Source organism: Bos mutus, chromosome 18 (genome assembly GCF_027580195.1).
Source record: "Bos mutus isolate GX-2022 chromosome 18, NWIPB_WYAK_1.1, whole genome shotgun sequence".
NCBI lineage: Eukaryota > Metazoa > Chordata > Mammalia > Artiodactyla > Bovidae > Bos > Bos mutus.
This window is the reverse complement of record NC_091634.1, coordinates 47,962,265-47,985,523: the sequence shown is the minus strand read 5'-3', so window position 1 is coordinate 47,985,523 and position 23,259 is coordinate 47,962,265. Positions and strand designations below refer to the sequence as shown.

At 53.7% G+C, this 23,259-nt stretch overlaps 1 protein-coding gene and 2 long non-coding RNA genes across 3 annotated transcripts in view; 1 reads left to right on the top strand and 2 right to left on the bottom strand.

Annotated features, from left to right (window-relative positions):
- Positions 1-20,941, top strand: part of SPIRE2 (spire type actin nucleation factor 2) — a 26,940-nt gene extending 5,999 nt beyond the window's left edge. The window contains 16 exon segments of the mRNA XM_070388509.1: positions 1,383-1,423; positions 5,425-5,784; positions 8,684-8,764; positions 8,865-9,029; positions 9,513-9,599; positions 9,712-9,844; positions 9,928-10,097; positions 10,779-10,968; positions 11,243-11,344; positions 11,472-11,593; positions 14,277-14,331; positions 14,334-14,410; positions 14,500-14,567; positions 19,219-19,246; positions 19,938-20,053; positions 20,264-20,941. Of these exon segments, the coding sequence (XP_070244610.1) occupies positions 1,383-1,423; positions 5,425-5,784; positions 8,684-8,764; positions 8,865-9,029; positions 9,513-9,599; positions 9,712-9,844; positions 9,928-10,097; positions 10,779-10,968; positions 11,243-11,344; positions 11,472-11,593; positions 14,277-14,331; positions 14,334-14,410; positions 14,500-14,567; positions 19,219-19,246; positions 19,938-20,053; positions 20,264-20,486 (2,018 nt within the window). The 3' untranslated portion in view covers positions 20,487-20,941.
- LOC138991834 (uncharacterized) lies at positions 5,812-7,607 on the bottom strand. The gene is made up of 3 exons (XR_011467725.1): positions 7,005-7,607; positions 6,366-6,498; positions 5,812-6,159 (listed from the first exon to the last, which is right to left on the bottom strand). It is a non-coding gene; the product is annotated as an uncharacterized lncRNA (long non-coding RNA).
- LOC138991833 (uncharacterized) lies at positions 11,887-23,259 on the bottom strand. The gene is made up of 3 exons (XR_011467724.1): positions 22,445-23,259; positions 18,932-19,038; positions 11,887-14,368 (listed from the first exon to the last, which is right to left on the bottom strand). It is a non-coding gene; the product is annotated as an uncharacterized lncRNA (long non-coding RNA).

Here is a 23,259-nt window from a genome sequence, read left to right as displayed (position 1 = left end):
TTTATAAAGAGTTTGAAGGGTTGGCTGCCCCCTCCCCCTTTATAGCAAGGTAACTCGGGGCCCCGGCCCCTCCATTTCTCCCACTTTCCATGGTCCCTGTCCTTCACAACTACAGACTTTTTACTGAACCCTCAATAAGGCCAAGATATGTGCCCAGGTGCTCACTATTCCATCAATGCCACTAATGTTGGGAGTGCAGTGTTTTAATGGGAAAGTGTTTTCATGGCTCAGCCCTATGCAAACTCCCTTTATCCCTGGCAATCTTCCTGTCTCTTGATGGCATTTGGAAAATATTTGCAGAGTTAGCAGGTTCACTCAGCGGAGAATGTCATGGTTTGTGTTTTTATCCACCTCAATTAAGGCAGCTGAAATTCATACCCTCCCACAGCTCTGTGTGCTTTATTCAAGCAAGGCTGTGGAAGGAGGTGGGTTTCCTGTCTTTCCAGCCTGGTCTCTTAGAAGGCTGGAGGGTGGCTCAGGTAGTGACTGGAGCACAGATTCTGGGGTCCCCCAGCCTGGCCGCAGCCAGCACCACCACTTACTAGCTGTGATACCTCGGGGCACATAAGCTCATCCCCTAGAGCCTTTGTTTCCTTATCTGTGAAATGGGTACCAGGACCATTGATCTCCCAGGCTGTACACTGGCTGTGCAAGTGCTTATAAACATGCCAGCTCAGTGCTATGTTTAATAATAAAATACCCACAGCCAAATTCAGCACCTGGGCACCCTGTGTGTCTGGCTGAGGTGCTGACAGTCTGGGGAGAAATCCCCAGTGCCAGAGGTGCAGCCAGATGGCAACTCACCCATATGGCTGCTGGGAACCCTGGAGCAGAGCCTGCCCTCCCCACTGCACCCGACTTTCTCATCCAACTGGTTTGGGAGTGCATGGCTCCCCCCTGCACCCGGGTTTCTCTTCTGACTCTGATTTGGGGTTGCATGGCTCCCCACGGCACCCAGTTTTCTCATCTGACTCTGAGTTGGGGGTATGCCGCTTCCTACTGTGAGGCCTTTCCTCAGGCCTGGCTGACCTGAGCTGCCCCCTTGACCCTTCCTCTCCCCTTTCACTCTTGCCCCATGCCTGCTTCCCCAGGGGGCGGGATGGGCTTCGAGGCCCTGTAGGCTGCTCCTGTCTGAGTGGTCACTTTGGGGTGTGACCGCTGTGCAGGGCGGGACCATCTGCCCCAGGGCAGGACCACATGGCTCTCCTGGCATCTGGTGCAGAGCTGGGTCTTATCAGTGTCCATCTAGTGACTGATAGCTCGGTGCCCTGGTTTCTGGTGGAGATCTTGGGAGATGCGCTGTGTGTTCCTGGGGGGTAGGTGGGGGGCTGGCCTAGGGGATGCTTAAGCTTGTCTTGACTGCTGCTTCTCTTCTCTTGCAGAGCCCACAACAATGGTGTCACCGGCCAGCTCGGAAGCCCAGGTACTTTAAAAACAAAATTTAAATGTACTTGATCCGAAGTAACAGTTAGGTGTGTTGTATGCTGTAAATTAGAAGCACATACAGTTGTGCTTCTAGAAGGACCGGGAGATAGTGAAGCCTGGCATGCTGTAGTCCATGGGGTCACAAAGAGCTGGACATGACTGAGCGACTGAACAACAACAGTTGTACAGTTGTTCCTCTGAGGCAGGATGTGGATAAGTGCTCAGTGGCTTAGTGGAAGGGCTTGTGGGGAGACGATGCCTGAAAACAGGCAGGGTGGGGAAGCCCGTACACACAGTGGAGGGGGTAGACTCGGGGGTCTGAAACGTGGGGTCTCCCCGGTGACCCCCTGGCTCCTGGAGGTGCCTCCCGCTGACCAGAGGGAAGAGGGGGCAAAGGTGATGTGGTCTCCCTGGTCAGAGCGTTGGAGAGGTGTGGGGCTGGGGGACAAACAGGAAAAGCAGCCCATCCCCTGTGTCCCTGAGCTCCCCCCAGTACCTCATCCCTGGGACCTTTATCTGTGTCTCCTGTCCCATCTGCCTGCCCCCAGGTGCTTTGTCCTGAATTTGATATTTATTTCACTGCTTTATAAAAAGTGGTTTTGTGTAAATATGTATTTATATGTTAAACACAGTGTTATAGAAAGGGGGTGGGCACCGCCGTTGGTCTGCTGTGAAAGTGAAAGTCATTCAGTCATGGCCAGTCCTTTGCGACCCCATGGACTGTAGCCCACCAGGGTCCTCTGTCCGTGGGATTTCCCAGGCAAAAATACTGGAGTGGGTTGCCGTGCCCCCCCTCCAGGGGATCTTCCTGACCCAGGGATCAAACCCGGTCTCCTGCATTGCAGGCAAATTCTTTACTGTCTCAGCCACAAGGGAAACCCATTGGTCTGTCACGGAGGATTTTTACCAACAATGATAAAACCATCCCAAAGTTTTCTGACTTTTTCTAGTCACCGCATGCTGGCAATTCTTAATTGTGTCAGTGATAAAGTACATCCTCTGGCCGGGCGGATGCCCTGCTGTTTATACAACACGAGTTCCCAGGGGTTGTGAGCGCGTGCTACCCAGCGTCCTGGAACCTGAGTAAGAAAAGCCTAGCCCTGTTTCAGGACGCGTCCATCTCACTGCTGTGCGCGGCTCCTGCTGCCAGGCTGCCCTGCCCCACCGCCCCAAGTGAATTTGTGTTCCCCACCCTGTTCCACTTGTGTTCCCTACTGTCATCAGTCTTGAAAACACTTACAAAGAACTTTGTATATAGGCTCAGGAATCGACGTGGGGGCCCCAGGAAGTCGGTCAGGGCAGCCTCCTGGCCTGGTTGCGGAGATTCTCATTCCCGCCCTTCAGTGCCTCACGGTGGTCCCGGGGCCTCAGCTGCTTGGTGCCCACACTGCCAGAGGCAGGGGGGCTCGGGGTTCTGCCTAGACTTTTCCCTGTGGGGAAGCCAGTGGTCTCTCCAGTGTCTGGGTCTGGGGCGGCTCTCTAGAGGCTTGCAGTGGAGTTAACCCTTTCACTGATGTGAAGCCAGCACAGGCCAGAGACCAGAACCAGGGGAGGCAGGCCCAACAGGGGCGCTGTGTGCTGCACTGGAGCCAGGAAGCTTTGGTGCTAGGCCTCCTGCCTGCCCGGCCCGAGGGGTAGAGCAGTCTCCTTCTGAGAGAGAGGGTCACCCTGGGGTCAGTGGGGGCTATGGGACAAAGCTGGGGTGAGGTGGAGTTCACTCTGCTTTTTTGTAAAAGTGATTTTATTCGTTTATTTTTGGCTGCGCTGGGTCTTTATTGATGCGTGGGCTTTTCTCTGGTTGTGGAGAATGGGAGCTACTCTTTGTTGTGCTTCATGGGCTTCTCATTGCGGTGACTTCTTTTGTTGTGGAGCCTGGGCTCGAAAGCACAGGCTCAGTAGCTGTGCCACTTGGGCTTAGCTGCTCTGCAGCACATGGGATCTGCCCAGACCAGGGATCGAACCTGCCACGTCTCCTGCATTGGCAGGCAGAGTCTTTACCCCTGAGCCACTAGGGAAGCTCATCTCTGTCTTCTTCCTGCACCTCCCTCTGGGCTAAGAAAGGACCGATGGGAACTTGTGTAAAATGAGGTCCTTGCCCACCCAGCAGTCCCAAGGGGCTGCCCCAGGGACTCCACTGGCCAGAGCAGGCCCTTTGACTCCTGATTCTGGGGTGTGACTTGTAGCCCAACTGGTCCTCACCTCCTGAGGCAGAGATAAGGTGCCTCCAGGCTGGGAGCGTTATTGACTTTCACTGGAACTTCGCTCCCACAGGGCCTCACCTTCCCCAGGCATCCTCGAGCCAGGCAGACCCCCCCTAAGCCCCTCCAGACTCAGGGCATCTTGGGAGGTGCTTCTGTGGACAGAGAAGGGCTGTTCTTGTGCCCCGCCATCTGCCCAGCACTGACTGTCACACTTCCCTTCAGCTCTGCTCTGACCCCTTCCCTCGGGGTCTGGGGGTGACATCATGGGAAACAGAGGAGAGACCAGAGAGGTCCAGAGGCCGGGTGGCCTGCACATGCCTGGCAAGGGTGTGGCTCCGTCCAGGGGCACGAGGTCAGGGCACAGGCTGCAGGCTGACCCCACCCCCAGGCCAGCACGGTCCCCCTGCCTGTGGCAGGCAGGTGACCAATGTTTGCCCCACCTGTGAGAGTCTTGAGACTAGTGGCAAAGAGCTGTTGTCATTTTGGGGTGTGTGTATCTCTTGTACTGAGTCGTGACAGGAAACCATTAACGCCCTTTCAAACACAAACACGCAGTGCTGTGAGCGCTGGAAGCAGCTTCCTCATTCTTCTTGCTGTGTGCCACGGGCTGGCGTTGAAGTGCTTCCCCGGTGCCTCCCTCGAGCAGACCCAAGGCTGTGGGGCACACGGTACAGAACCTGGATCCGAAATGCTAATGGTGGTCCCTAAAAGCTCAATTACCTAGGGGCTAAGTAACACCAAAAGCAGAGTTAAGAGGTGTGCAGGACTCATCTCTAATGTGCTAATCCGCTTTTTAAAACCTTGTTGTGGAGAAAGAATTTTGAGCTTATGCAAAGCCAGCAGAATAGCATAGTGGCCCCACACAAGGCTCCAACAGCAAAGGACTCACCTATTCCCTGCAGCGCCCCCCCACTACCTGCCTGCTGGTGACCCCACCCCCTCTCCCAATACAGGTACAATTATTTTTTAGGTTTTTCTCTTTCAGGTTAAATTCACATACATTGAAATTTACATGCAGCTGAAAATACTTGAGGGGTCTCATTGTGAGTTCCAGTGTCAAGCTTTATATGTGTCACTAAGCAATTACTGCAGCAGCATTTATTGAATAAGCTAGCCTTTCTCCTCTGATTTAAAACATACTGTCATTGCACATGAAAAGCTAATGCTTCCTTAGGTTGCCTCTCTGTCTTTCTCTAAACACTTTTATTGCGGGTAAACTGTACATCTAGTAAGCTCTGACTGGTGTGAGACCACCACACACACCTTTCCCAACATGCTTCCCCGCCCCCGCACCCCCCCCTACCCCGGGAGCCAGGGGCCTGCCCTCTGTGGCTGTGGACTGCTTCTGGCTTGTTTAGAGCTCTAGAGTCCTGGCTCTGGGCGGTGCTGGGGGTTCAGGGCTGTGCACGGCTGACTAGTATCCCTCGGATCACCACCCTACTTGGGACCCGACCTTTGTGGATTCCCCTACAGGGATTTCCGGTTTTCCTCTCTTGGTGAACACCGCCCCCACCTCGCCCCCAGAGGAGCTGCAGTCCAGCGGTAAAGCGTTGTCTTGATTATAAGAACCTGCCACGCAGTTTTCCACGGTGGCTGTGCTGCTGGGGAGCACCGTATTTCCCGGGTGGGGGCGGTGGTGCACCCCTCAGAGGACAGCTGCTATCCCATTTCACCAGTAGAACCCACGCGATGGTGACCTCCTGCGGCGGCTAGAACGCAGCCCACCCCCATCCCACCCCCCACCTCTGCCTTGTGTGCCCGCCCTGCCCTGGCCTAACAGCAGGGCCCTGTCCCGCAGGTGGTGCAGTCGCTGGGCTTCGCCATCTACCGCGCGCTGGACTGGGGGCTGGCCGAGCACGAGGAGCGCGAGCTCAGCCCGCAGCTGGAGCGGCTCATCGACCTCATGGCCAACAGCGACTGCGATGACGACGGCGGTGGCGGGACGGCCGACGAAGGATACGGGGGTCCCGAGGAGGAAGAGGAGGCAGAGGGCGGCCCCCGCACGGTGCGCACCTTCGCGCAGGCTATGCGCCTGTGTGCCGCGCGCCTGACCGAGCCCCGGGGCGCCCAGACCCACTACCAGGCCGTGTGCCGCGCGCTCTTCGTGGAGACGCTGGAACTGCGCGCCTTCCTCGCCAGGGTCCGGGAAGCCAAGGAGGTGAGCTGAGGGAGCGGCCCAGGCTGCAGGGCCAAGGATTTGCCCGGAGTGGAGGGTGGTAGGTGGGGCCGGGCGAGCGAGGGGTGGGGTCCCGGAGGCGCCTCCACACGCAGTTCCTTCTGTTCCTCCGTCTGTCCACAGTGGGTGTCTACTCTGTGCCAGACGGTCCTGAACACTTTGTAGGTTTTAGCTTAATCCTCAGTGTCCTGCTTACCTGGCTTTGCACAGGAGGGACCAGAAATTCACAAACTGGTGTTTTTCCCCATGACCTCACTCGTGTTGTCTCCAAGTCAGTCCTTAGCTTCACTGGTCCTCGTGTTTACATCTGCAAAAGGGACTGTGTCTCCAGGTCTCCTGCCCCAGAGCTGGTTCCTTCTGAAAACAGGGAGCAGAGGTGCCAGCATGTTGGAGCTTTGGGGAGGTGGGCAGTTCAGTGAGGGGTCACTCGTCCAGGTGTTTGTCCCTGGATGACAGTCCCACATTCCTCTCCACCCACAAACCGCCACCACCCCCACCCCCATGGTGGTTTTCACCCATTTCCCAGTTGAGCAGCTGGAGGCGCTAAGAGGTCGTGTTCTCACCCCAGGTCACAGCTAGTACGGAGCAGAAGGGCTTGACTGGCTCCCGGCTGCCATTCTCCCCACAGCTGTTCTGCCGCTTCATGGTCTCAAAGTCAGGAGGTGACAGTCTTTGCTCAACTCTCACAGCCTCTCCCTTGGAGAGAACGGAGGTGTTTCTTTGAAATGGGGGTCACAGCCCACAGGGACCCCTGCCTTCCACCAGCATTTCACAGATGAGGAGAAAAATGGAGACTTTGGAGAGGTCAGGAGGTACTTTTGGAATTAACTGATGCTGGTCCCTGATTTTACCCTGACCCTTTGTTGGCGTGTGTCTCCTTCCTGCCCAGCTTCCCTAGGCCTGGGCCTGAGCAGACTCTCAGGGTTTTTCTGACCAGGGGCCTGGGATCTAGTGCAGGACAGGTCAGATGCTGCTTGGGTCACTTGGCCTCGTCTGCAGCCCACTTGTAGCCCAAAGTGTGTGGTCCCTCTGCCCACCCGCTGCCCCCCAGCCCGGTCCTTTGTCTTCCTTCCCACCCCTGCTCAGCATCTCAGAGATATCCTGCCAGTGCTTTAATTGTAGCTGCCCCTAATTCTTGTCTGCTTTTCCTTTTGTTTTGACTGGACTCTAGAGGATGGGTGGGGATTGTGTCTGAAACTTACGCCCCACTAGGGAGATGTCCATTCTGGTTTTCCCGAGATGGCCTTCAGAGCATTGTCTTCTTGGAGCCGCTGCTCTTGCTGTAGCAGCCTCTTCAGGTCCACTGCTGAGTGAATCCTCCCTGGAAGACAAGTTCCTCTTTTTCTCGAGGACCTCCTGGCCTCCTGTTTCCTGACTCTTCAGGGTCACTGTGTGGTTCCTTTTTGGGGAAAGATTTCTTCCTCTTGGGAGGAACTCCACAGCCAGCTGTCTCTTCAAGGTCACCACTAACCGGCTCCTCCTTGGAAAGCATTTCTTTTCCTTGAGTTTGAGAAGGAGACAGATGGGTTTTCCATTCCATTCTCCTGAGGAGCCTTTTGGGCTTCTGTTTTTCCTTCTTTGGGGTCTTTTACTTGTCTCCTCGTGCTCCTGTGTGGCACTAAGGATCCTAATGATTTTCAGTTGCCTGGCTGTTGCTAAGGTCAGTTCCTTGCCCAGGCAGTAAAAGCTCTTTCTTTAGGTGTAAACAGCTCTAGACTTCAAGCAGTTGACCCAGGAGAAGTCAGGGGACTGGAGGAGGCAGTGAGAAGTGGGCTACTGGCAGTGTGTGGCTGGGCTGGCATTGGGAGCAGAAACAGCCTGCTCAGAGGCAGTAGAGCTGCTCCAGAAAGGACAGGAGACCCACCTTCCTGCCCTTTATCCACAGAGACACAGGTCACACCCAGCTCTATTTTTAGAACCACACACCTTGTGCTTCCAGAAACTTGGCTGAGTTTTCTAGAGCATCCCAGGGCAGTTTGGCAAGTGGCTTGGGAGGGAAGCCGGGGTGACTGGTTCTGTTCGACCTAGGGGATGGGGTGGCAGAGGCTGTGTGCTAAAGGCAGATGCTCCTCCAGCGTGGAGAGCCAGTGAGAGCAGAGCTCCCGCTGCTGCTAAGATCCAGGGCAATGAACCTAGCAGCCTCTTCACAAATTCTCAGCAGAAAACAGCTCCCTGAGCATTCCCAACATCCTTCCTGGGCCCTCACCTTGCTGGTGGCGTTTTTCCCAGTTCGTGAAATACATCTGTATGACTTTGGGGCCTGCTAAGTGACTCGCCCTCTTGCCCATCCATCCACCCATCCAACTATCCACTTACTGATTCATTTATTCACTCAACCAATGCTTAAGACCTAGCATGTGTCACACAGTGCTGGGAGCCAGATTTAAAACAACCCCAAAGCTGAAAACATGGTTCTGACCTCATGGAGCCAACCATTCAGAAAACAAAGAAGCAGATGACTGTAGACTCCAGATGGGATGACATGCACAGAAGTGGCCGTGGTGTTCCACGAGGGTGGATGTGCCCTGTAAGCGGCAGTCTGGAGCCCTTCCCAGATGTGGGAGGGCCTCATGCCTGCATCGTGGAGGATGGGGGCCCCGTGGAGGAGTGTGGGTCAGTGTGAGGAGGCTGTGGGTTCTGCTGCAGCCAGGGGTTGCTGCAAGGGTCATGCTTCCCCCCGCCCTTGCACTGGAGGAGTGGCCTCTGATAGCCAGCAGGACATGAGTGTTTCCATGTGGTTCTAAGACTGATGGCTTGGTTCCCTCAGATACCTTTCTGTGCCCCAAAGCCTTGTCCAAAATGCCCACGTGGTGCAGAAGCATCCCCAGGGGGCCAACCAGCACCACCACTCCTGTTCTCTCGTTTCTCCCGGACTTAACAGATGCTGCAGAGGTTCCGGGAGGATGAACCGCAGGCAGAGAAGCCCCTTGTGGAGCTGGATAGCCTGAGGCGCACAGACTGGGTAAGACACGTGCCCCCCACCCCCACCAGGGCACAGACGGGGCACAGGCCCGGAGCCCCGCCCAGGGCTAAGAGCCATTTCTCTCTTCTCGTGGGCTTAGGCCCGCCTCTGGGTCCAGCTCATGCGGGAGCTCCGCCATGGGGTGAAGCTGAAGAAGGTGCAGGAGCAGGAGTTCAACCCCCTGCCCACAGAGTTCCAGCTCACCCCCTTCGAGATGCTCATGCAGGACATCCGTGCCAGGAACTACAAACTGCGCAAGGTCATGGTGAGCCGCCAAGGTCATGGCGGGCTGGGTTAAAGAGGTCACATGTTCAGGCCCCTCTGCCTGCCGGAGCCCCTGCTTGGTGCGCTGGTGACTAAACCAGGAGTCCAGTGGGAACGGTCAACGTGGCCTCGAGTCATACACCTCATGGTCCTTTCAGGGGCCCACTGTGACATTGGCAGGGAGAAGGGGCCCAGGGGTGGGAGCTGAGGCTGTGGGATTGTCCCACTTAACTCTCACAGGGCCTCGTGGTGTGCCAGCATCGCTCTGAGAATCTAAACGTGTGAGTTAATCTCACTGTTATGAAGACCCTGTGAGGTAAAGCTACCGACCTGCATTTCAACATAAAGAATCTGAGATGCAGGGAAAGCTGGAGGTCAGGTCTTGAAGGCCACAGCCACTGAGGGGAGGCTGGGGGAACCCCTCTCTTGGCTGCAGCCCAAGCAGACGGTCCCTCAGCCTTGCTGCCCTCCTTCTCTCCCACAGGTTGACGGGGACATCCCTCCCAGAGTGAAGAAAGATGCCCATGAACTCATCCTGGACTTCATCCGCTCCCGGCCTCCACTGAAGCAGGTACCAGCCCTTCGGGGCGTCTGGAAGGTTGGTTCTGGGGACACTGCCTGCCAGAGCACGCAGGGCCTCCAGGGAACTGGCCCCCAACGTGGTGCTGCCACACCCCCTGCAGGTCTCAGAGAGAAGGCTTCGCCCCTTACCCCAGAAGCAGAGAACTCTGCACGAGAAGATCCTGGAGGAGATCAAGCAGGAACGCAGGCTACGCCCCGTGGAGAGCAGGCGCTGGGAGGGCCGGGGCGAGCGGGGTGAGCACGGGACACCCCTCCCCTGCGCCTCATCTCCCCCCACACTGTCCTGTCCCTCCTGCCTCACCTCCTGCCTCCCCCAGGGTTCGGCTCTCTGCCCTGCATCCTTAACGCCTGCTCTGGGGACGTCAAATCCACTTCCTGCATCAACCTGTCCATCACGGATGTTGGGAGCAGCGCCCAGCGCCCGAGGCCCCGGGTCCTGCTCAAGGCACCTACGTTGGCTGAGATGGAAGAGATGAATACTTCTGAGGTCAGAGCCCACAGGTTCCTGAAGAGAGACTGACATGAGGAGGAGGTGGGGGAGGGGAGGGGAGGGGGGGGTGGGAGGGGAGGAGAAGGAGGAAAGAGAAGGAGGTTCTGGGGAACTGAACACAGCCAGGGTGCAGCATCCAGCTGTGGGCCCTCTGCTCGGGGTCCTGTCTGCACCCTGCTGTGAAGCTGTGTCCTGCTGTGGGGCTGCGTCTGCACTGGGGACAAGCAGGGCTCAGGCACCCTCTCCCATCTTGGTCACTCACAAGGGTGACTGAGACAGTGGCCTTGAGCCACTGTTGCCTCAGCACATAAAAGGATGAAATGGAGAGCCATGTCCTCCTGGGCTGGGCAGCCACACTTGGAGGTGCAAAGCTTACAGGTCCCAGCGTGACTCCCCACCCTGGCTGCATTGCCCTCTGACCCTGGAGACCAGGCTGAGGGCTGTCTCCACGTGACCCCAGGCCTGTCATCTCCAGGACTTTCCAGGGACCTCAGGCCAGGGGCTGGCTTCTGAAGCATGTCTCCCCTGGCCAGGGTAGTGCATAGCTGTCAGTTTGTGCACCCCACACCTTGGTCCACGGACAGGCAGGAGGCACTGGGGCAGAGCAGTCATGGTGATGCTAGACTGGACTGTCCACAGGAGGGTGGACAGGGTGTTGCTGGGCTGATGTGTCCACAGGAGGAAGAGTCACCGTGCGGAGAGGGGACGCTGAAGCGAGATCGTTCTTTCTCTGAGCATGACCTGGTGCAGCTCCGGAGTGAGGTGACCTCTGGTCTGCAGCCGGCCCCTCAGCCCCCCGGAGGCCTGGAGTTGTCCCGGCCGCGAGCAGGCAGCATGCAGTCCTGGAGGCCGAGCCCCCTGGAGCCAGGTACGTGGCCTCTCCCTCCCTGGATGCCTTCCTGCAGGTCCTGCTGCTCCAGAGGGAGCCTGCACTGCCAGAGGGACATTTATCACTTCAGGCAGCCACGCCCCACCTTTTAAAACTCTGCTAAAGTAGTAATCCATATCCAGTGTAAAACTTCAGAAAAGTCCTCACAATTCTTTTACCTAGAGATATTAACTTTGCCATATTGGTCTGTAGAAAGACAGCTGGACCAATGGATGGATTGACAGACCGTTCTTATCTTTTTCTTTCCTGTCAGTGGAAAGGGGCCCAGAGAGCATGCACACCACTCTGGACTGGACTAGTCCCCTGCGGTTTGTCACAGCCCCGTCCCTTCCCGTCGGTCAGCCGGCCACTCTAGGTTAGCTGGTCCCACAGTGCTGAGGCCTGGGGTTGCCATCCCACCTGCTGCTGCTTCGTGCCTAGCACAGCCCTGCGACACCAGAGCTGCTGCGGGTTGTCCTGACAAACCCTGTCTCTTCCTCCAGGTTCCCTCCCCGTCAGTGTCCAGTCCCAGCCTGACCCCAGCTCCCTACCACGCAGTGACATGAGCTCAGTCGAGGACAGGCAGGGGGCCTCCGCGGCCCCGGATGCCAGTCACCTGTGGCTGGTGAGTGACAGAAGCACTGTGGTGCAGGGTGGCCGGGGTGGGGGACAGCGAGAGGGGACTGGGAGTGCCCCTTGTGGGCTCAGGAGTGGTGGGGCCCTCTCAGTGGATGCCTGGGAAGGTTGGTCTTTGCTGCCACCTCCTGGGCCTTCTGGGCACTGCAGCCCAGGCCAGAGAAGGACCTTGCTAAGGGCACAGCCTAGTCCCAACTCTCAGGGTCAGGGCACATGAGAAGGCAGCATGGTGACACTGGACAGCACTTTCTCAGGTCTCAACTCTGGCTCCGGGCCCTTCCCTCTCTGTGCTGCAGTTCCCTCACCTGTGAATTTTGTCTGACCTGTAATCATGAAGAACTAACAATTGCTGACATCTTGAGGCTCCCACTTGGACCTGAGCCAAACGGAGTGCCTGCAGGGCCACAGGGCACCTTGCTGGCATGTGGAGGGGGGTCCAGAGGGTGGCTGTCATTATTGATTCATTGAGGTTTTACCGAGAGGCTCAAGTGAGAACGGATGTTCAAAGGCTTTGGAAAGTCAAGGTCATATTACTGTAATACTCCCCAACTGAAGGGCATGCTTTACCCTTTGAGTCCTGTATTAGGAATCTGGCCACATATAAAATCACCCCTCACTTAGCAGCTGCAACAGCACAGTTACCATCTCATCATCTTTCTGGGTCCAGAGCCCGGAACTGGCCTCCATGGGGCTGCAGTGGCAGGGCTGCGTCTCACCTGGAGGCTTGACCTGGGCTGGAAGACCCTTCCTAGGAAACTCCTCCCCTGGCTGTGGGCGGGGCCCCAGCTCGTCCCAGGTGAAGCACCCTCATGAGGTGGCTCCCCTGAGTGAGCCATCTGAGAAGCAGAGGGAAGTCCGTGTCTTTATGACGCATTCTCGGGACTGACACTGTCAATTCCACCTTATCCATTCCATACAAGTCAGTCACTAAGTCCTACTTAGGGAACTATGTCTTGTTTATTTATTTGGCTGTGTGGGGTCTTGGTTGCTGCCCTCGGGATCCTCCTTGCCCTCGGGATCCTCCTTGCATCATGCGGAGTCTTTCCTTGCGGCACGCGGCTTTTCTAGTCGTGGGGCAGGCTCCAGAGCACAGTAGTGGGCCCAGTAGTCGTGATGTGAGGGCTTAGTTGCCCTGTGGCTTGTCCCCCTTTTTTAAAGATGGATTCTTTATTAAAGATGTTATTATTTTTTATTATTTTATTTATTTTTGGCTCTACCGGGTCTTTGTTGCTGCATGCCAGCTTTTTCTAGTTGCGGCGAGCAGAGGCTGCTCCCTGGCTGTGGGGTGAGGGCTTCTCACTGCAGCGGCGTCTCGTGCTGTAGAGCACAGGCTCCAGGTGCATGGGCTTCAGCAGTCGCAGAGTGCAGGCCCATCAGTTGCAGCACATGGGCCTAGTGGCTCTGTGGCATGTGGGATCTTCCTGGACTCGGGATCAAAGCCTTGTTCCCTGCATTGGCAGGTGGATTCTTAACCTCTAGGCCACCAGGGAAGTCCCAGGACCACCTCTTGAAGGGAGGGATGTCAAGCAATCAGGGGGCATGTGTTGAATAGCAAGTCTCATGAGTCTTTCTCCAGCTCAGGACTCGAGAGCTTTCCAAGAGGCTTGGCTATCAAACCCCTGAACTGCGATGACCTTGCCTCAACCCAATCTGTTGAGCACCCAACTTGAGATCTCTTGGCAATGTGTACAGTGAGTGTAACATCTGTAAGGTTAGAGGGAAATTGTTCACATATAAACAGCACCACCAGGCTACAGGAAACACTAATCAGAAGCCAAGAGACCTGGATGCTTCAGGTGAGAGGAGAGAACACAAGGTCCCAGATTCACCCCATGCCAGACAGTAGCAGCTGACCAACAAGTGTAAACAGGAGAAAATCTGACCACAAACACCATCCACTTCCACATCCTCTGGTGCCTCCCATGCCACCTGGTCTTCGTAGCTAACATTTTGATTCTGGTGCCAGACACTGCATCTTCTTAGTGGAGCTGAAATACCCTACTTCATAGAAGAGGAAGTGACCCTTTGAGAAGTCAAATTCTATGCTAAGAACACAGGACTGTTCTCCTGGGGCAGAACAGGGTATACTCACCACGACAGCCCAAAGGGCCAGGCGGTTATGACGAGGTGGACAGGAGCATCCAACGGACCAACAGACCCAGAGTGGCAGTGGATGGATAGCACTGGGAAAGAGGAGGGGGTGCGGTGGTTGGGGGTTCCAGGAGGCTGGGGGCAGGAGGGGGTGCAGTGGTGTTGGGGTTCTAGGAGGAGTGAGGTGGGGGGCAGGAGGGCACTCTGGTGGGGGTTCCAGGAGGGAGGCAGTGGGCCTGGGGACTCTGGGTGACTTTGATTGTCCTGGGGTGTTTTCAGGTGAGCAACAAGGTTGGAGGCAGATGGTTCAGGTCTGGGTAGCATCATGAACATAGGTGGGATGTGCTGAAGGGTTATGTGAGCAATGAGGTCATCGAGGGGCTGGCTGCCAGTTGAGTTGTTGGGCCCAGGTCAGAGAGCTGCCTATAGGAGTATCCCAGGAGCAGTACAGTCTCAGGCATGGGCGTTCTGGGGAGCTTGCCTGGACTGAGGCCAGGAAAATGCCAAGTCCTCAGGGAAGTGGGGAACTTGTGGAGATGTCCTGAGAGCCTGAGACCAATGCCACAGGCCTCCTGTCCCAGGAGTTCAGCCACCCCGTGGAAAGCCTGGCTCTGACGGTAGAGGAGGTGATGGACGTGCGCGTGTGCTGGTGAAGGCAGAGATGGAGAAGTTCCTGCAGAACAAGGAGCTCTTCAGCAGTCTGAAGAAGGGGAAGGTGAGGAGCTGGGTGGGGGGTAGGTGTGGGCAGGGCTGGGCCTGGCAAGTTTGGGACAACACTGGGCTCCAACCAGGCTCTCCTCACAGATTTGCTGCTGCTGCCGAGCCAAGTTCCCGCTGTTGTCATGGCCACCCTCCTGTCTCTTTTGCAAGAGGTGAGCCTTCTGTACGCACCTTGGCTGTGAATTCACAGGGGAAGGAGGTAGGAAGCCTCTTGCTTTCTGTCCAGTAGGGCTTCCTGTGGTTTGGGGCATGTTCCATCAGGCACGGTGACCAGTGCAACCAAGGAACAAAATTTTTAATTTAACAACTGAGGGGCCCCCACTTTCATCCAAGATTGGGTAATAGGAAGCAGAACAGGCATTTTCCACAGGAAACGGCCAAAAAAAAAAAAAAGATGCAAAGACATAAAACATTGGTTCTCAAGAACCAATCAGGTTTGAAGCAAGTACCAGAAAGCAGACAGGGTAAGCTCTGTCCTACGACTGCCTCAGCTCTGGACTCAGGCCTGTTCAGCTCCTGCGGTGGAGGAGGTACAGCTGAGAACAGGGGTACCCGGGCAGCTAGAGTTCACAGCACAGATCTCCAGAGGGGAGAGGGTTCTCCAGGAAGCAGGTCTCAGAGACCTTCACAAGGTTCTCCTTGGATATTCAGAGTTCTGATCAGCACAAACATGAAGGAAATGACTGAGGCTGTGGAAACCTGGCCCACTGCCTATTTTAGAAATACAGTTTATTACAACACAGTCACACCCACTTGTTTATTATTCATTTAGTCACACCTAAAATGTTGACTATCTGAGCTTTTAGAGGAAAAGTCTACTGACCCTGTCCTACAGATTTAAAGGAGCAATACCAGGAATAGTGTCTGTTCCCACCAACCAAGGTGGCAAGTTGTGACTCAACGGGCTGCTGAGTGAATCACAAAAAAGTCTTGCCTCACTACCAGGAATAAGCGCCCCCACAACTGAGCAACTTCACTTTCACTTTTCACTTTTCATGCATTGGAGAAGGAAATGGCAAGTCACTCCAGTGTTCTTGCCTGGAGAATCCAAGGGACGGGGGAGCCTGGTGGGCTGCGGTCTATGGGGTCGCACAGAGTCGGACACGACTGAAGTGACTTAGCAGCAGCAGCAGCAGACTGAGTGCTGCTCCAGAACTAACAAATCAAAGTCAGACCAGAAAAGACCAAACTATTCCCAAGGATCTTAATTGCTTCCTAGAATAAAACTCAAGTCTATGTGTCTACATATATTCGCTCAGTTGTGTCCGACTCTTTGTGACCCGGTGGACTATACATGGAATTCTCTAGGCCATAATACTGGAGTGGGTAGCCTTTCCCTTCTCCAGGGGATCTTCCCAATCCAGGGTTCGAACCCAGGTCTCCCCGCATTGCAGGCGGCTTCTTTACCAGCTGAGCCACAAGGGATGCCTAAGAATACTGGAGTGGGTAGCCTATCCCTTCTCCAGCAGATCTTCCCAACCCAGGAATTCAACTGGGGTCTCCTGCATTGCAGGTGGATTCTCTACCAACTGAGCTATCAGGGAAGCCCATAAAACTCAAGAATAGGAGTAAAAAAATACCCAGCATCAAGCCAGATAAAACACCTGTCATCTAATTGCAGATTATCAGGCATGTCAAGAAGCAGGAAAACATGACCCATGGTGAGAAAAACCAATCAAATCATGGAGAACTGACCCAGATTATAGGATTAGCAGATAAGGACATTAAAATTTTTGAACTGCATTTTATACCTTGAAAAAGTTAAAGACATGGAAGATATAAAGAAGTAACAAACATCTAGACATGAAATGTATGAGATGAAAAAAATTACACTGGATGATATATAGCAGATTAGACATTTAGAGTAATGTACAGAAGAAAAGATTAGTTAACTTGAAGATACAGCAGTAGAAACTATCTGAAATAAAACACACAGAAAAAAAGAATTGAAAATGGCATTGGCAAGCTGTGGGGTAACATTAAGAAGCCTAATACAGCTGTAAAGAAAGTCCCTAAAGATGTGGGGACAGAAAAAGTATTTGAAGAAATAATGGCTAAAAAGGTTTTCCAAATTTGATGAAAACTATAAACCCACAAGAAACTCACTGAACCCCAAGCACAAGAAACATGAATAAAATCACACCAAAACACACAATCAAATTGATCAATGATAAAACCAATGATAAAGAAAAATACAAGGACAGAAATTCCTAAATTCAGTCAGCAAATAAAAAACATGTTGTGTATAGAGAAAGATAAAGATGACTGCAGATTTCTCATCGAAACACTACAAGCAGGGTGTCAGTGGAACAACGTCTTTAAAGTACTGAAAGAAGAAAAAAGTGGTCAGTCTAGAATTCTGTACAAGAATATTTGTGTCAAAAACAAAGGCAAAAGTAAAGACACTTCGAGAAATACGAAAGCCCCCAGCAGACCCATACTGGAACAAATGGTAAACGAGGCCTGCTGCACAAAATGAAAATGATGCCAGATGGAGATCTGAATGTACACAAAGGAATAAGAGCACTAGGAGCAGTAGCTGCTAAGATGTAACTCTCCCAACATGAAAGATTCTCTTCTTATGCCTCCTTAAAAGCTAAACCAGTGCTTCCCTGATGACTTACTGGTAAGGGATCTGCCTGCCAAGGCAGGAGACATGGATTTGATCCCCGATCTGGGAGAATCCCACTTGCCACACAACGACTAAGCCCATGTGCCACACCTATTGAGCCTGCACCCTAGAGCCTGGGAGCTGCAACTACTGAAGCCCACGTGCCCTGGGGCCTGGGCTCCGCAAGAACAGGAGCCACTGCAGTGAAATGCCTGTGCACCGAAGCTAGAGTGAGCCCCACTCTCTGCACTAGAGAAAAGCCCATGCAGCAGTGAGGACCCAGCACAGCCAAAAATAAATAAATGAGAAAAAAACAAACGGTAAGCCAATATCTAGCACCCAGCAAGGTAAAATTCAGTCTGCCATCCAAACAAAGTTTATTAGGAGTGCAAAAAAGTAATAAAAAATGTATTTTGGGGCTTCTAACAGATGTATAAGTAAAAACATCCTAACAATATCATTAAGACTGAAGGTGAGGATCAGAAATACACTGTTAAAAGTTTTTTATACTGTACATTAGATGGTAAAATATGACTTGAAGGAAACTGATAAGTTAAAGATGATCCTGTGAGCCCAAACACAACCACTGAATTAGCCTTTAAGTCAAAAAGAATATACTGGATTGGCTGAAAAGTTCATTTGGGTTTTTCCAAACAAACTTTTTGGCCAACCCAATAAAACGGAATCATAAAAAAAAATACTCAATACAGAAAGCAGAAAAAGGAAAAAAGAACAAACACAACAGAAAGAAAACAAATCCCAAGATGACAGACTTAAACCCAACTGTATCAACAATTACATTAAACATAAATGGCTTAAACAAGCCAATTAAAAGAGTTTCCCATATTGATTAAAGAAAGCAAGACAATCTGCTGTCTATAAGTCGTGTATTTTGGTTTGTTTTTTTTTTTTTTGGCTGTGCCATGCAGCTTGTGGGATCTTAGTTCCCTTGCCAGGGATCAAATGCACACCCTCTGCATTGGAAGTGTGGAGTCTTAACCTCTGGGCCACCAGGGAATTCCTATGACCTGTAGTTTAAATAAAAGACACACATTGATTGGAAGAAGGATGGAGAAAGATACCCCATTCCAAGAGTAGTCTAAAGAAAGCCTGAGTTGGTATGTTAATACCATACAAAGTAGAATATGGAGCAAAGAATATTAGCAGAGTTAAAGGAGTTCATTTCATGGTGATAGAGGGAGGAAATAATTCTGAACACTTTCTGTACCTATCAAGAGATTCAAGATACATGGAACAAAACGTTGACAGAACGGCAAGGGAAAATAGCTAAATCCATGGTTATAATTATAGAAATGAAAAACTAAGGGTATAGGGGATTTGAATGACACCATCACCAACTGAACCTACGTGATGTTTACAGAAACTAATCCGTACAATGGGATGTACATTCTTGTCAAGTACACATGGAATGTTCACCAACATGACTGTATTCTGGGTCATAAAATAGGTCTCAGAAATGTGGAAGGATTCATATCATACACAGTATGTTCCCTGACCACAGTGAAATCAAATCAAATGAATACAGAGGTCTGTTGATGGCAGATTAAGTATGGGACATCCCTCTAAGAGTATATGGTCCCTTGTTTTAAAAAATGAATTTGGACAGTTTGCACTGATGTGGAGAAGAACCCTGGTGTATCTTTATAGGATAGTACACAGGATACCCCATTCCATTTATTGTACTCTTATTTTAAATGTATGTTTTTATTCATTTATGCTTAGATCTGGAGCATGGAAAGTGTGCTAGTAGGGAGCATCTCCAGAATGGGCTATACAGGAGAGGACTCATGACTAAATTAAAATTCTCTCTAGTGTTTGAATTTTTACAATAAAAAGGCATGTACTTTTGAAATTACATGTGGATGGGAAATAAACGTTACTCACGGCTTAAAGCTGGGCATGTCACCTGACGGCCCTCTGGCTGCAGCAGTGCTCATGTGTGGGGGAAGTCAGGCACCCTCCACTGCAGATCCGTGGTCCCCAGAAAGAGCCTGGAAGGAAGGAGTATTTTGTGTGTGGAGCTAAGTAAAAAGAAAAGCAAGATTTGGGAGTAAAATGAGAGTAAAACACTGATGTAGCCAGGGAGCAAGCAGAAGGCGGCAACAGTCTGGCCTGGCCTGCGTGCTAGACCCCTTGAGCTGACCCTACTAACCCTCTTCTTTCCTCTCCAGAGCCGTCTGCAACTCCTGTAGCATAAAGGTGAGGACCACCTGGGGTCAGAGCGAGGCCCCGTGTCCTGAGCGTCCTGCAGCCTGGCTGGGTTGTCCGGGAATGAGGTCGGGGGTTGACAGAGGCTCTGCTATCTCGAGTCTGATGACCCCCCTCACTAGTCACTTCTTTCATCTTCTCCTTCCAGGAAGAACCCACTCCTACACTGCCCAAGACTGCAGTGTAAAGACCCTGTGGATGGTTCTTTTTTTAAACAAATATTGTTTTAGTATCCCAGTGCCAAGAAACTCTTCTCTAAAGTCTCCTTCCAGCACCACAGTCCTCGAGTGTTTCTGGAAGGGCTCGTTTTAGATGCAGCAGCTTGTGGCGTCTGTGTACACCTGGGGTGCAATTCGGGTGTCACTCCTTTACCTCTCCTTTATCCCAGAGATAGTCATCTGTTTGAGGGGTTTTTACCACCACGATTTTCAAACCCTTGCCTTTTATGACCCCTCTCAATGTTAAGTGATGGTTACATACAGGCCACTGGGCTACCCCTGGCATGTTAAAAAGGCACACTTTGCTCTACAAGGCAAGGGAACCATGCCTTCAAACACCAGGTGTGAAGGGGCGTCCAGTGAGCATGTGGGAACAAGTGACCTCAGGCAGGGTCCTCTGCTGGCCGGGCAGGTGGCCTTTTTTCGGGGGAGTGGGGTGCCTGGAGTGTCTCTCTGTATTGCAGATGAAGATGCCTTCTAAGAAGTTTGCTCACATCCCTGTCTACACACTGGGCTTTGAGAGTCCTCAGAGGATGTCAACTGCCAAAACCACACCAACACAGAGAAGAGACGCCTTCCAGTGCGTGCTGCCCTTGGTGATGTTCCTGGTGGGCCGGGAGCTGGGCGGGGGTTTCTCTGCTGGGGAAGGAGGAGGGCAGAGTGCTCAGAGCCCGGAGTCCCAGTTCTTCCAGAGGAAGGGCTTTTGTGGGGTGGCTTTGCTCTGCCTGGCGTGGGTGTAGGGGACGCAGAGGCTCGGGCAGAGACCCCTGACGGCCCTGTCTTGCCCCAGATCCCTGCAAGGGCTGCAGTGGCGGAACGTGGAGGAGGAGTTCCCGCACATGTACACCCACGGCTGTGTCATGAAGGACGTGTGCAGCGACTGCACCGGGTTCGTGGCGGATGTGGTGCACTCCAGCCGCAGGAGCGTGGAGGCCCTCAACACCACGCCACGTCGTGCCCGCCAGACCCAGTCCCTGTATGTCCCGAACACCTGGACACTTGACCTCAAGTGATGTCCTGTAGCCCCTGGGCTGCATGGCAGATACTTCTCAAGGTGCCCCCAGACGGCCATGCCTCCAGGGAGGAGCTGGGTTAGGCCTGGACCGGGATGAGTCTCCATCCTGGGACAAGAACCCCTGTCCTCCTGATGTGCATGTACATATATACATACGTTTATATAATATATACACACAGCCTATATATTTATATTCATGTCCCCTGGCCCCCAGAGCTCACTCCAGGACCCTCCCTGGGGAGACTGTTCCTCTCAGGATTCCCTGGGTGGGGTGGGAGCAGGTCTTCTCACTGAGACAAGGAGGGGCAGGTGGGTGTAAGCAGAGCACACTCAGAGGTGCCGGGGTGGTGCTGGTCCGGGGGCCCTGGTGATGCTGGAGGCCCTGGTATGGGAAGGCACTCCGTAGATTGTACCCATGGCTACTCCTGGCCTAATAAAGGTGGTCTCACAGTCTCCGGTGTGGGGTGTGAACTGAGCTCTCTAGTTGCAGCAGTGGGCCTGTGCTCCGAGGGCCGTCATGACACAAGGGTGCTCAGGCTTACTCCATGACCTGGCCATCTTGGTCTTACGGCCAGCAGGGCTGCGTGTGTGACGACCACTCAGCCTGCTTTCTATCACCTGCCAGCCTGGGAGACCCTTTGGCCTCGTCCCCCAGATCTCTACTGCTGTTGTCTAGGCAGAGGGTTCGCTCAGGACCTGCAGAGCTGGGGGGAATGTACGCGTGGGCACCCAGGTGCTCTGCAGTGGGCTTCTGTGGTCACCCCATCTTACAGATGAGGAAGCTGAGGCTCAAAGAGGTGAGGGAACTGAACAAGATGCACAGCCAGGCCTGCTGGATGCCAGGCTCTAAGGCCTGAGGAGACCCCAAGGGACAGAACGTGCAGCAGTCGGGCCTTCCGGTGAACTGCTTTCTTTCCCCAGCTGGGATCTAGGGACACTGAGTGACACAGAGAGAGCAACCAGGAACAACATCCAGTTCCCAGACTTGTTCTAAGCACTTCCTGTGCAGGGAGTATTATTCCCATTTTAAATTGAGAGAACTGGCACAGAGACGGTAAGGAATTGCGCCCAGTCACACAGCCAACAAGGAGAAAGCACCTCCAAGGGCGATAACATCCCCTAGGGCAGATAATCCTGCAGGTGAGGAAGCAGGCAGGGGACACATGCAGGTCCATGCTCCCAATAAGGAGAGACTTGGGTTCTAATCCTCACAGGGATACCGTGAAATGAAAGCCACCTTGGGACAGCTGGGCTAAGCCAGGAGGGCCCATATGGCTCCAAGGTGAGGTCAGGAGGGAGGGTCTAGGGTTCCCAGTGCTCCTACAGCCTGGCTGCTATGGGTTCGCCTCCTGCTGAACCCAGGGGAAGCAAGCTGTAGTGTCCACCCAGCAAACCTGCCCCACCTCCGCTCACCTAATGTACCTCCTGACAGGGAGGGTGCTTGCTCTAGAACTGTTCACAACCAAGCTTCCAGCTCAGGCCAGGCCTTTGGGAATACTGGGAGAGACTCAGGCCCAGAGTTTCCTGTTCAGGGAGGGCACCCCTCACAGTTCCTGGGCAGTCTTAGGGACTTAGGGACAGCAGAGCAGGAAGCAGCTTTAGGTGACACCCCCACGTTTCCATCCACAGGTGAGATGACAAGCCTGCATAAGCTAGTCACATCTGGGACTAGCCTAGCCCTGCACAGGAGGGTGGCCTGGAGGTACTGTGTGTGAACTTAACTCTTAGTGGCTGGATTGGGGCCGGGGTGGGGGTTGAGGCAGCAGCCACGTGCCAGCCACGGTGAAGGAGCCCCAGGTCCCAGGGACTAGCATGGCTATCCGACCAGCGGTGTGGGCACTGGCACACACCCCTGCCTCCCTCTGGGTCCTCGCCAGCAGTCTTCCTCATCTGAGCTTTGGAACCGCAGGCAAGAAGGAAGAAAGACCTACGTTCTACGTGGGCCAGTTCCCTTACCTATAAACGGATGGATATCGACCTTCTAGGGCGACGTAAGAACTCAGTACAGGGATCGGCCTGGTGCCGCAGTCAGAGTCGTCCGACTGACCGTGGCCCTTTGCTCTCCTCCGTCAGGGAGGGAGGGCCCATTTCCACGCAGATCAAGATTATCTTGCCCTCGCGTTTGGAGCTCTGCAGGGCAGGGTTTCTCAAATCTGCTTGCACGTCCTAGTCCCCTGAAGATCTCACGTCGGTATTTCTAGGGGAGGCGTCGACCTTCACTGTAAACCGCCCCCACTCCACGCCCGCCCTGGGAGGTTATGACACACGGCCAGAGTGGCGAGCCTCCACATTAGATCACGGATTCCCCCATCCAGATATGCGGAAGAATCACCGGGGACTCACTAATGACGACAAGGGCAAATTCCTAGGGCGGACCCTAAGGGTCGGTTTCAGCCTGTCCGGGGAGGGGAGTCCAAAGGACCTGTCCAAAGGACCTTCATCTTCAGCATGTCCAGTCCGCAACTTTGGGAAGCTCCTCAGCTTGGAGACGCCTACTTTTAAGGAGGACAGAACGGTCTCGCGGGCAGCCTCATAGGCGGCCGGCACGGATGGCCCCGCCTACCCCAGGTGTTGCCTGGACCCAGCCGACCCACACTGCAGGCTGGAGGCTCGGAGCCCCACCCCGCCCAGAAGACCCAGAGACACGAGCCCGTGTGGCTCCCAAGTCGCGCGAGAACTCTCCCGGAAGTGTCAGAGCCTTTTCTAATACTATCGACAACAGAGAGGAAGTTCCGCAAGGCAGCAGCGCGCAGACGCGACACGCCAGCCTC